This window comes from Sinocyclocheilus grahami, unplaced genomic scaffold (genome assembly GCF_001515645.1).
Source record: "Sinocyclocheilus grahami isolate Dianchi unplaced genomic scaffold, SAMN03320097.WGS_v1.1 scaffold589.1, whole genome shotgun sequence".
Lineage (NCBI taxonomy): Eukaryota > Metazoa > Chordata > Actinopteri > Cypriniformes > Cyprinidae > Sinocyclocheilus > Sinocyclocheilus grahami.
The window spans coordinates 186,959-199,133 of NW_015505768.1; the positions used below are offsets into that span (position 1 = coordinate 186,959).

The 12,175-nt window shown below is 36.9% G+C and overlaps 1 protein-coding gene across 1 annotated transcript in view; it reads left to right on the forward strand.

Annotated features, from left to right (window-relative positions):
* LOC107557097 (SWI/SNF-related matrix-associated actin-dependent regulator of chromatin subfamily A member 5-like) overlaps positions 1–9,519 on the forward strand; it is a 25,561-nt gene extending 16,042 nt beyond the window's left edge. Inside the window, exons 14-23 of the mRNA XM_016240422.1 lie at positions 137–282; positions 518–646; positions 850–960; positions 6,316–6,429; positions 6,549–6,671; positions 6,771–6,903; positions 7,494–7,612; positions 7,870–7,944; positions 8,029–8,166; positions 9,042–9,519. Coding sequence (XP_016095908.1) covers positions 137–282; positions 518–646; positions 850–960; positions 6,316–6,429; positions 6,549–6,671; positions 6,771–6,903; positions 7,494–7,612; positions 7,870–7,944; positions 8,029–8,166; positions 9,042–9,233 — 1,280 coding nt within the window. The 3' untranslated portion in view covers positions 9,234–9,519. The remainder of the gene's footprint in view (positions 1–136; positions 283–517; positions 647–849; positions 961–6,315; positions 6,430–6,548; positions 6,672–6,770; positions 6,904–7,493; positions 7,613–7,869; positions 7,945–8,028; positions 8,167–9,041) is intronic.
* Positions 9,520–12,175: the final 2,656 nt, after the last annotated feature.

Below are 12,175 nucleotides of genomic sequence, written 5' to 3' on the forward strand. Positions count from 1 at the left end.
AATATGTATATATATATATATATATATATATATATATATATATATATATATATATATATATATATACAAAAAAAAGTTAAGTAGCCTTTGTGTCAGTCTTATGACCTGTTATGTGCTGTTATTTGTGCTCTTACAGGACGGCTGATTGACCAGCAGAATAAAATTGGGAAGGATGAAATGCTACAAATGATTCGACATGGAGCAACACACGTGTTTGCCTCTAAAGACAGTGAACTAACAGATGAAGACATCAACACCATTCTGGAAAGAGGCGCCAAGAAGGTGAGTGGACACAAACACAGACTAGACTGAAAACTGTGAAGTTGGTTTTATTTTACTGGTAAACTTCATAATAACTTTAGATTCAAGTTCCGAAAACATTCATATTCAAACTTGGATGAATAAAAACCCATCAGATTTCCTTCACAATCACATTATGAGAATTTTTCACTCTTACACTCCAGTTGATTCTATATAACCCTGTTGAGCTCTCTTTGATGGCTGTTTTCCCACTCAGACGGCGGAGATGAACGAACGCTTGAAGAACCTCGGTGAGAGCTCGCTGAGGAACTTCACCATGGACACAGGTTGCACCGAGACCAGCCTTTACAACTTTGAGGGAGAGGATTACAGAGAGAAACAAAAAGTTAGTGTGGAGGTTTATCGGGTGGGAATCGATTCATACTTGTGTATTAAGCAGCACTGAGGTGCATCTGAGTCTATCGGTGTGCATTTGGCAGCTTTTTAAGCTTTGCACTTTTATGTCACAGACTGTGAGATTTTATGTGAAGCTGAAAGCATGTGTGTGTGTGTTTAAGTGTGTGTTAAAGAATTCTTTGTGTTGTGCAGCTAAGTTTGATCGAATGGATCGAGCCTCCTAAGAGAGAAAGGAAGGCCAATTATGCTGTAGATGCTTACTTCAGAGAAGCACTGCGAGTCAGCGAACCAAGAGCCCCAAAGGTAATATGTGCATGGTTTAGACACTCTGAAATGATTTTTTTGTCAGCGCTACTTATGACTGCATACTCTAATGCAAGTGCCTTTTCAGGGTGTCTGCGGGTCCTTAAAAAGTCTTAAAATGTCTTAAATAACGTTTTCCTAATATAAGGCCTTAAAAAGTCTTAAATTCGGATTCGATGGGTCTTAAATATTTTTGGTCACATTACCGCCAAAATATCTTCAGTCTGATGGACCTAATGACTGTTTACAATCATTTGGACAGACCGAAGATTTTTTCTTCCCCGCGGTAAGTTACTGCATCATCAGAGAGAATTGCAGTAAGTTAGCAGAATACAGAATACAAGGTGGCTCTGAGGCTCACTCTGTTTGTCTCGAGACTTCAGAACAAATGAGCGTGACAGCACACATAAACTCAGAAGAAACACACTGAGGTAAAAATTCAAAATGTTTAGTTTATTCATAACATGATATAGTGCGATAGAGGCTATATGTGCGAAATGCAAATACACTTAGTGCAAATAGCAATTAGATGCTATTTACACTAAGTAAAAATATTTTCTTAGCGATAGATGCTATTTACACTAAGTGAAAATAGCAGTATTTTTTAGTGATATCATATGCTATTTACACTAAGTGCAAATAGCTATTCTATTTATACTATGTTAAAATAGCAGGATATGCTGCTATTTACTTATTGCAAATAGTGGTAATTATCTGCACCTCAGCATTGTAATACATTATAAAACAGTATTCAATAATAACTTATTGAGTGTAAATTTTAATTATAATTCAAATTATTAAATGGATGCCACCTTATTGGGACAAAGCCCTCCCTACACCTACCCTAACTCTACCCGATACTTTATTTCCAACTTTTTGATTATTTCCTTCATTTTTATTAAAAAGAAATGCTTTTCTGATGTGATTTGAAATTTGAAAAGGGAGAAAAAAAGTTCGCTAAAAGGCAGATTCGAACCCGCATCGATCGCGTCAAAAGGAGTAGTCTATGACACACGCTTTACCATCTACGCCACGGAGTTAGTGTAAATAGCCTCTGCCAACAAGGCGGGCTATTTGCACTTAGTGTACACTCCAATTTTTTTTTTTATTCCCAACAGTTAAACAGTCGCCCACAGTTGCTGCAGCACCCCCACTTCCCGCGCCTATGTATACAAATGTAATATTGATTTTTTACAACAGTTCAATAAACTAGAGGTTTTATTAAGAGACTTATGTTTTAGACACCATATTGCCTGTTTTTACACTATTTCGCCAACAAAAATAATTCCAAACAAAGCCACAGCGCTGTTTTGCCTCTTTGAGCAACATGACAGCTTTTTGTTCTTGAATGAATCAACCGTTTAAAGGATTCGTTTCAGTCGCAATGACTCACTTATTAACAGCGACTTGCTGCCACCTTTTGGTGGTTTTAATTTCACATTTAAAGTATCTTTTCATTTTTTAAATTATTTCAAATATCAGTATTCTTGTCTTATTCTAATTCACTGATTAAATGTAAGAATTTGACTCAAAAGATAATGCACACTTATAGAAAAATGGCCTTATAAAGGTAAAATGCCCATAAAAGGTAAAAATCCATTTAAACTTATTGGAAAAGATTAATTTCTATTTGACCACCATACAGAATATGAAGAATATCAAAAACTTTAGGAGTCAGCTGTCCACGAAAGTCCTTAAGATACCAGCATGATAACACACTCAATCAGTTGAATGAATGACTCAATGACTCACTCATTAAGTGACTTACCGCCACTTACTGGTAGTTTAGTTTAGAAGTATGTTGAAAAGTATGCATTTTTCCCCTCAACATTTCTTATTTGTATATTCATAAATGCATTTCAAACATTAATCTCATAACATTATTTATTGCAGTTGTAATTATTGTTATTTGCATTGTAAATTATTTAATCTGACTGGTAGCAGAACTATAGTGTATATTGAGTTTATTGATCAAATAATTTGACAAGTAAGATGATGCATACATCTAAAAAGGTTAAAAATAGGCCTTTGTAAAGGTAAATATGCAGATTTAAGTATGTGAAAGCTGATAGAACATGATGAAAATATTGCTTCAGAATAAATTGTTTACCAAAAATCTCAGTGATGCAGTTATTTTGCAGGGATATTTTTGTATGGAATATTGTCTGCTGACATTAAAAGTTCACTGTATATCGTAGTAATAAATATCATTTATTACAGCAATGATATTTTGTTTTCTTTTTAATTTATACACATTAAATATTACATATATGTATGTAATAAAATGTGTATTTCCATTACAGGTTTAGGTCTTAAATTTCATATAAGGTGGTATTAAAAAGGTCTTAAAAAGTCTTAAATTGAACTTGTTCATGTCGGTAGAAACCCTGCTTGTACACAACCCTACTACACAATAAATAATGCACTCAGATCACTGTTTTCATCAGACTGACAGCTGGACTAGAGTCAGTGAGTTAAAGTAAATGTAGAAGTAACTCAGATGAAGGGTGCTGTGTCATCATGTATTGGAGGGATGTAATCAGGGATTGAAATTAACTTTTTCACTCAACAGCCAATTTGGCTTCTAAATTTTTAAGTTACCGGCCATTCATAACTTCTACTAGCCCAAAAAAATAAAATAAATGATCTTAAATAAACCAACAGCTTGGGGCTGTCTACACTGGGTGTGACAAAGCGACGGTTGCAAATCATTTTGTGTCAGTACTAGGGATGTGCGATATTGACAAAAAAAATTATATTTCAATATTTTCTGGAATTTTATATCGATAAAGATAATTAGACAATATTTTGCTGAGTGTGTTATTGTGCTGATATAAGGACTACCGTGGACAGCTGATTCCTAAAGTTTTTGATATATATTTCAAATTATGTGTGGTCAGTTCACAGCATAAAAATGTATCTTTTCCAATAAGTTTAAATTGATTTTTACCTTTTATGGGCATTTTTACCTTTATAAAGCCATTTTTTCTAAAAGTGTGCATCATCTTTTGAGTAAAATTCTTACATTTAATCAGTCAATTATAATAATAATACATTTAGGCTGTTACTAAACAAATGAAATCAATATCAACAAAATTAATCTTTGCAGAAGTTGCATATGAAGTGGCATTTAGATGTATTTACACATGTTTAATGCAGCTTAGAGGGACATGGAATGCTTTAACCTGCAGTTACAAATGCATAAATAATGTTTTGATATTTTAAACATGAAATGTTGAATACTGACATTTGGAAATTATTTAAAAAATGAAAAGATACTTGAAATGTAAAATTAAAACAATTAAAACCGCCAGTAGGTGGCAGCAAATCACTGTTAAGTGAGTCATTGCGATTGAACTGAATCATTTAAACAGTTGATACATTCAGGAACAAAACACCGTCATGTTGCTCAGAGACGCAAAACATCGCTGTGGCTGTGTTTGGAATGATTTTTGTTGGCGAAATAGAGCAAAAACAGCCAATATGGTGTCTAAAACGTAAGTCTCTTGATATTAACTTATTGTTTATTGAACTGTTGTATAAAATCAATATCAAACTTTTAACCATGCTTTAAAAAAAAAGAAAAAACGGCAATCTTCGTGTGATATTGATTGACTGTATGAAATTATATAAATATATACATTTTCTGCCCCCTTATCTTGAATTATGTGATCATTCTTAATGCATGTTAATAGACTGAATCATGCAGTGAAAGAACGCACTCTAAATACGCACGTGCACTAAAGCCTGTGTTGTCTAATCAGACTTCATCACATTAGTCTCTTATTATGCGTGCACTCTGTAGGTGTGTTTTGTTTGGTTTTTGCAATATACTCATAATGTCATAATGTTCAGTATGTGCGCTAAACATGTGCAGATTTGGCTTGCATGAAGTTCCCCAAGAAATAAATGAGTGAACATATAACTTACAAAAAGTAACCCGCCAAATTGGCTAGTGATTTGACAGCGTTACCTGCCCCAGCTGATTTTTACCCGCATTTGCCGGGTTGGCGGGTGCTAATTTCAAACCCTGGATGTAATGGATAAAGAGTTGAAACACAAAGGTTGCAGGTTCAAACTCTGACTCAGAAAATGACCTCACGAACTGGATGTCCTTCTTCTGTCTGTCCTGTCACTGCTGTGCCCTTGAGAGAGACACTTAACTCTAGATTGCTCCTGAGGGACAGTTTGTTTGAATAGTACACTGTAAGTCATAAAAAACATCAATAAGAATAAAAGGGGCTGCTAAAGAAGTAAATGTAGTGTTCCAGTTCTTCTTGAATTGCTTCTCTTTTTTTTAAGATTTAATTCTGCACAGACACATGCAGCTTCTTAATATCTATAGTTGTTTTAATCAATAGTTGTATTTGTAATTTATGGTATCAGTTATATCACAGTTACTTGTGATTCTGATATATATAAAACTACCATATTTTTTATTATAAAATATATAAATATGATGTGTACAATGTTTTTTTGTGAAATGTACAATATATTTAGATTTTCTGCTCTTAAACTCACTATTTCTGACACTATTCTGTTTTATTCTATACTGGTCAGTGCTGTTATTGTTAAATAAAACTTCAAATAATCTTTGTTCATTGAAATAAATCTGAAATAATATAAATATTGAATGTAAAGCTTAAAAAATAGAAATGTTTCCTTGGCAACTAACTGAAATAAAATAAATTTAAGTTGTATTAAAATTACTTAAATTGAAACTGAAATAAAAATAATAGCTAAATATAAAAAAAGCTAATAAAATGACAAAAGCACAACAAAATGACTAAACTTACACTAAAATGAAAACTGAAAATGTAAAAATAGAAGCAAATTTAAAATAACAAATACTATAATAGTATATAAATAATACTAGAATTGCACTTATTCTGGATCAGACTGTCCCAACAATCATCAATATTATTGGAGCTAGATTCTAGAATGTTGTGAAAAATAACTGTCAAAAACCAACCATTGGAAAATTGTGTTTTGTTGGTATTTGCTAGGGCAGTGTAAACTAGCTTTAATAATGCCTTTCTAGCAAATGTGATGGAAGTTGATAGTTTATAAAGTGATAACCCTGTCAGCAAAATACTTACAGCAGGGAGCCAGTAAACCTCAATTTTAATGAATATCATTAAATTAAATTGAAAACCAAATGAGTGTTTTGATTAAAGTGAAGTGTCCACTTTCATCTGCCAGGAGCATAACAATGTTTTGTCCATATACAGTACACATCAAGTATCACACAGATGTTTGCATGAAAATATCGACACACAAGTGTATGTGGATAGATCATAAACAGTGTGTGTGTGTGTGTGTGTGTGTCTATCTGTGTGTGTGGATGTGATCCAGGCCCCTCGACCCCCAAAGCAGCCCAACATCCAGGACTTTCAGTTCTTTCCACCACGTCTCTTTGAGCTGCTGGAGATGGAGATTCTTTACTACAGGAAAACCATCGGATACAAGGTGAGCACTTTCTGTACGTCTTAATTGTATTCAATATTTGTGTACAATCTGCTCAAGTGTTTTCTGTTGAAGCATCTGATATAAAGCTGTGTGCGACTGTGTATGTGTGTTTTTTGTAGGTTCCACGTAGTCCAGATATCCCAAATTCAGCACAGGTCCAAAAGGAGGAACAAGCAAAGATAGACGAGGCAGAACCCCTCTCACCTGAAGAGACAGAGGAAAAAGAGAAACTACTCACACAAGTACACAGAAGTCCCCTCCCAATCACTCATATATACACACTTATAAATGTGCCATATACAGAGCTCAGTGCTATAAAATAATATGTTTGTTTTTACCAGGGCTTCACAAACTGGAACAAGCGTGATTTCAATCAGTTTATTAAAGCTAATGAGAAGTATGGTCGTGATGATATTGACAACATCGCCAGAGAGGTGGAGGGCAAGACGCCGGAAGAAGTCATGGAGTACTCCGGTACAATACACACCAGATCAACTATACACAAGCCATACATCTAAACATCTATATAAATTACACACTAGTGATATGCAAACTACATATTTTCAAAATCCGCTAGTTGGTAGATTGCTTTAACTAAATGGTCTCAGGGAAACCTGTATAATTTTACTGGTTTTAGGGTTCATGTGACCCGACCAAATAAAAAAAAAAAAAGTAAAAACAAGGATGAAATATATAATGGAGTATGAATAATAGAGTATATATATATAAAATATATATTAAAATATTAAACATAGTAAGATGAGAAATAATGACGGCAATAAAAAATAATAAATGTAAAATGTATTTAATATTATTAGAATAAAATATTATTATTGTTACTGTCATCATTGCTCATCTTATTAATTTCAATACTTAATTTATAGTGTGAACTGTCAGCATGCTAATTAAAGCATTAAAAAAAAAAATCTAATTGTCTGTTGTGACCCAATTCGTATTGTACACACACACACACACACATACATACATAAAATGCACAAGTAACTACCTTACACTAGTCTGAACCACACAAAAAATGCCTTACACGTTGTTTATCATTATAATAGCGGTGTTTTGGGAACGCTGTAATGAGCTGCAGGATATTGAGAAGATCATGGCTCAGATAGAGCGAGGAGAAGCTCGCATCCAGAGACGCATCAGCATCAAAAAAGCCCTGGATGCCAAGGTCAAATTTTCAAAAACTTGCCATGGAATTCAATTATGTTGTTGACAGGCCAGTTTTTTTTTTAATGGCTGCTGAATTATGATTGTGTGTTGGCTTTATTATTCCTTGCTTTCGATGATGAGCAGCCTCAATATTAGGCAATGAAGTCACAGCCTTATCACATGAAGCAAGAAACTTTAAGAGAAATTTTCATTTTTGATACAGTAGTAATTAGTAAATATTACTTGTTTGATGATGTGTGTTTTGTGTATTTGTAGATAACGCGGTACAAGGCTCCGTTCCACCAGCTTCGTATCCAGTATGGCACAAACAAAGGAAAGAACTATACAGAGGTGGGTGCATGTGAGAGAGATGTGTGTAGTGTGTTTACTAAAAACTTCAAATATGGAAACTTTTCTATATGTGTGTGCCTGCAGGAGGAAGACAGGTTTCTAATTTGCATGTTGCATAAGATGGGCTTTGATAAAGAATATGTCTATGAGGAACTTCGACAGTGTGTACGGAACGCTCCACAGTTCAGATTCGACTGGTTCATCAAGTCCAGGACTGCCATGGTGAGAACTTGTTTGTGTTAGAGCCAAGACTCCCACACTCTCAGGAAAAAAAAAAAAAGGCTGTACCAAACTGTCACTGGGTGGTACCTTTTCAAAAGGTACTAATATGTACACTTTAGGTATAGTGCTAATATGTATTTTTAAAGTACTAATATGTATCATTTAGAGGTAAATAAGGTGCAAAGATGTACCTTAGTGTACTATATATATATATATATATATATATATATATACTGTATATATATACTTTTAAAAAAGGGACATTAAATGTCAATTGCAAAGCCTTTATTTAGAGGCATCGCCACATGGAAAAAAGATTCATAAAGAGTCTAAAAAGCACCTTAATTTATTATTAATGTTATATAACAGTTACAGTCAGCTCACATTAGATGTGAATTAGAAGTCTCATATGGATATATTTTCGTGGTTGTGTGTGTGAACAGGGTTTACTTGGCTTTACTTTGGGGGCAACATTGTCCCCAGAAGTGAACTGAATCTGGCAAAACTTCTGTTTGGGAAGGTCCTCAATTGGAAAAAAGTTAATAAATTCTAACCCATTAAGATGGGTTAAAATGAGTCTGTAGTGTTTATGTAAAAACAATAAAATAAAAGATAAAAGCCTATGGAACGTTCTCATTTAGACAGCCGAGTAAATGTGTATGCGTGTCAGACACAAATGCAAAAAAAATATTTAAATCACATTATATCCTGGGATCTTTTTCAGGTCATATTGGTGTGCGTGTTTGTGAAAGCATGTGGGTGCAGATGCTTGTGTGATGCCTGAAAGGAATTGTAAAAGTCAATGAGATGTGATGTATAACTTGTGCTGAGATGATGAAAGAGTTTCTTTCCATGTGTTTTGTCTGGTTTGCTAGGAGCTGCAGCGGCGCTGTAACACGCTCATTTCTCTCATTGAGAAAGAGAACATGGAGATAGAGGAAAAAGAACGCGCTGAGAAAAAGCGAAGAACACCCAAAGGACAATCAGTAATACGTCCTGTCTTCTTTCTTTTTGCTCCATCTGTTGTTGTGCTCCGTGCTTCACGTCCCCAGAGACTTTCCCTCTAGTTCAGAATCACGCTCGAACAACTGAACAAGAACAACATGCAAATGATCAAAATTCCCCTCAGATTTACTGTCCGCAGTAAAGTATAGTATATTTCACTGACGATTTCAACCCTGTCTATCTATCTATGTATCTGTCTATCTATCAGAGCATGTGCATGGTGAGTTGCAAGATTTTGCCTGGAGCGAGGAGCGTTCCCCCCTCCCCCCCTTTTTTTGACTGTTCTCTCTTGCTTCAGTACTGTTCCATCACATGCTAACTGCCTATAATGTCAGCAAGATTTACAATCTGTTAGTCAGGGTATAGCTCCATATAATTTGGACAGGAATGAAATGGAGGCAGTGAGGGATAGAAGTACAGTGTGTTCTTTGGATTGTACTGTTGTTTAACAGCATACTAATTGTTCAGCTGATGAAAAGTCTTTCTGAAAGTAGACAAAAACTCCTTAAAACAGTTTTGAAAGTTGTGAACACGATCTAGGACCTTTATACAGTGTGTAACATTGTAAAGAAAATTGTTTTCATCCATGTTAAATTCAATATGGCGTCTAACCTGAATAAGGTCTATAGCGATTTTATATTATCATTATATTCAAGCTCTTCTGAAGTCAAATAATAGTTTGACATCAACATCAGAGATGTCAAAAAAGGTATATATAATTGATATATAATAGTGATATATTTAATAGTATATTGATTTACTGTCACTTTTGATCAATTTAATACTTCCTAAATGAGCAAACGTATATGAGTATATAAAAAAGATGTGACAATAAAACATTTATAATGTTACAAAAGATTTCTACTTAAATAATAAATGCTGTCATTTTTAAATTTATATTGAGCAAAGAATCCTGTAAAATGTATCACAGTTTCCACAAAAGATGTTAAACAGCACAAGTTTTAAACACTGATAATATGAAATGTTTTTTGAGCATCAAATCAGTATATTAAAATGAAGGATCATGTGACACTAAAGACTGGAATAATGGTTGCTGAATAATATGTTAAGTTGCAAAGAGCAGCATGAACAAGTTAATGTCTGATTCAGAATTATTCCTTTAAATGTTAACACAGATGAAAATGAGGACGTGAAGGGTAGATTTACAGTCTTTACAATGGAACACACTGTATAAAGTTCCTAGATGACGTAATTTTTTGAACTCACAACTTTCGATTTTTTGTTTTGTTTTGTTTATTGAAAGTTTCTTTCAGAAAGACCTTTGGTCAGCTGAATATTTGGTGTGTTGATAAACGACACACTGCACCTCTGTCCCTCAGCCTCAATTTTATTCCTGTCAAAAATTAAATATGGCAATATCCTAAGTAAGGCCTATTTTCCAGTAAAACGTCTCTAGGTTACATATGTAACCATGGTTCCCCGAGGGAACGAGACGCTGCGTCGAGTCGCTTTGGGAATGCCCTTGCGTGACCGCGTTCTGAAGCACGTGTCAAATCAGTCCAATGGAGCAGCGAGACGTCACAAGCGGGGTGACGTAAGCACCAGAAAGTATAAAAGCACATCCAGCAGAGCGCATACCAGCTTCGATGAAGTAGCGCCTGCAGGGATGTAGGGAGTATGGCAAAGAGATGCAGCATCTCGCTCCCTCTGGGAACCATGGTTACATACGTAACCTAGAGACGTTCCGCTTCAGGAACTTGAGCTGCGTCAAGTCGCATTAGGAAATGAGCGGACAGTGTGTCGATTCCTGCGACGCAAATAGATCCACTTCCGCCTGGTCAAATTCCCACCAAATGAGCTCCACCACCTCGGGGTGGAGCCTCCATCCCCCCGGGCCTCAGCCCCTGTCTCGACAGGATATCTGCCCCCTGATTTAGATACCCAGGAATTTAAACTGCTCTTAGAGAGAGGAGCTTCCTCTGAGCCAACAGAAGGATCTGGCGCGCCAGCTTGTATAAGGGGCGCGAACGCAGACCCCCCTGCCGATTAGCGTCTCTGAGATCTATCGTAACAAACCAGTCCTCGGACTGGATCTGAGATACTATCTGCTTGATAGTGAGCACCTTGAACCGAAGCCGTTTGATAGCGCGGTTCAGAAGACGGAGATCTAAGATCGGATGCAACCCCCCCATCCTTCTTCGGAATGATGAAGTAACGGCTGTGGAACCCGGACGCTCTCTCGAGAGAAGGAACATGTTCTATGGCCCCCTTCCTCAAGAGAGTATCTACTTCTTGTTCCATTACCAGAGCTTGCTCAGGGCCCACTAGTGTGGGGATGACCCTGTTGAAACGAGGTGGACGAGAACCGAACTGGATTCTGTAACCTTTTTCTACAATCTGCAGGACCCATTTTGAGATATTTGGTAGAAGTTTCCACGCTACCAGAAAATCTACTAAGGGAACCAGCCTCTCGAGGCTGGCCTCTGGTATTATTAGAGGAGCCAGTTCAGTGCCCTGAAACGGAAGACTGGCAGGGAATGACCGACCTGACTGCTGTAGCACCCTCACTTGAGGAGGCGAGCTCTCCCGTGCCGTACCGTTGCCGTTCGGCAGCTGGGAATTTCGCTCATCGGAGCTCACTGAGCCCTGAAGCACCGAGGTGGCAGGGGTATCAATGAACATCCATGTGGGCACTGAAGGAACAACCGACCTGACTGCTGTAGCACCCTCACTTGAGGGGGCGAGCTCTCCCGTGCCGTACCGTTGCCGGGCGGCAGCTGGGATTTTCGCTCGTCGGAGCTCACTGAGCCCTGAAGAACCGAGGGTGGCAGGAAGAAACCGCAGCGCGGGATTCGAACCGTGAGAGAGAGCCGCGGATCTAGCGGCTGAGGACCGAGAAAAGGACGAGCCCGTCTCAGATCCCTCCGCTAAATCCACCCGCGATCCCCACGACAACAGTCTGCGCTGTGCCTCGGCAACAGCGGGACCACTGCCAGCGGGATCGCGAGCCTGGCCGCTCTCATCAAACACAGCCAGGCGAGAG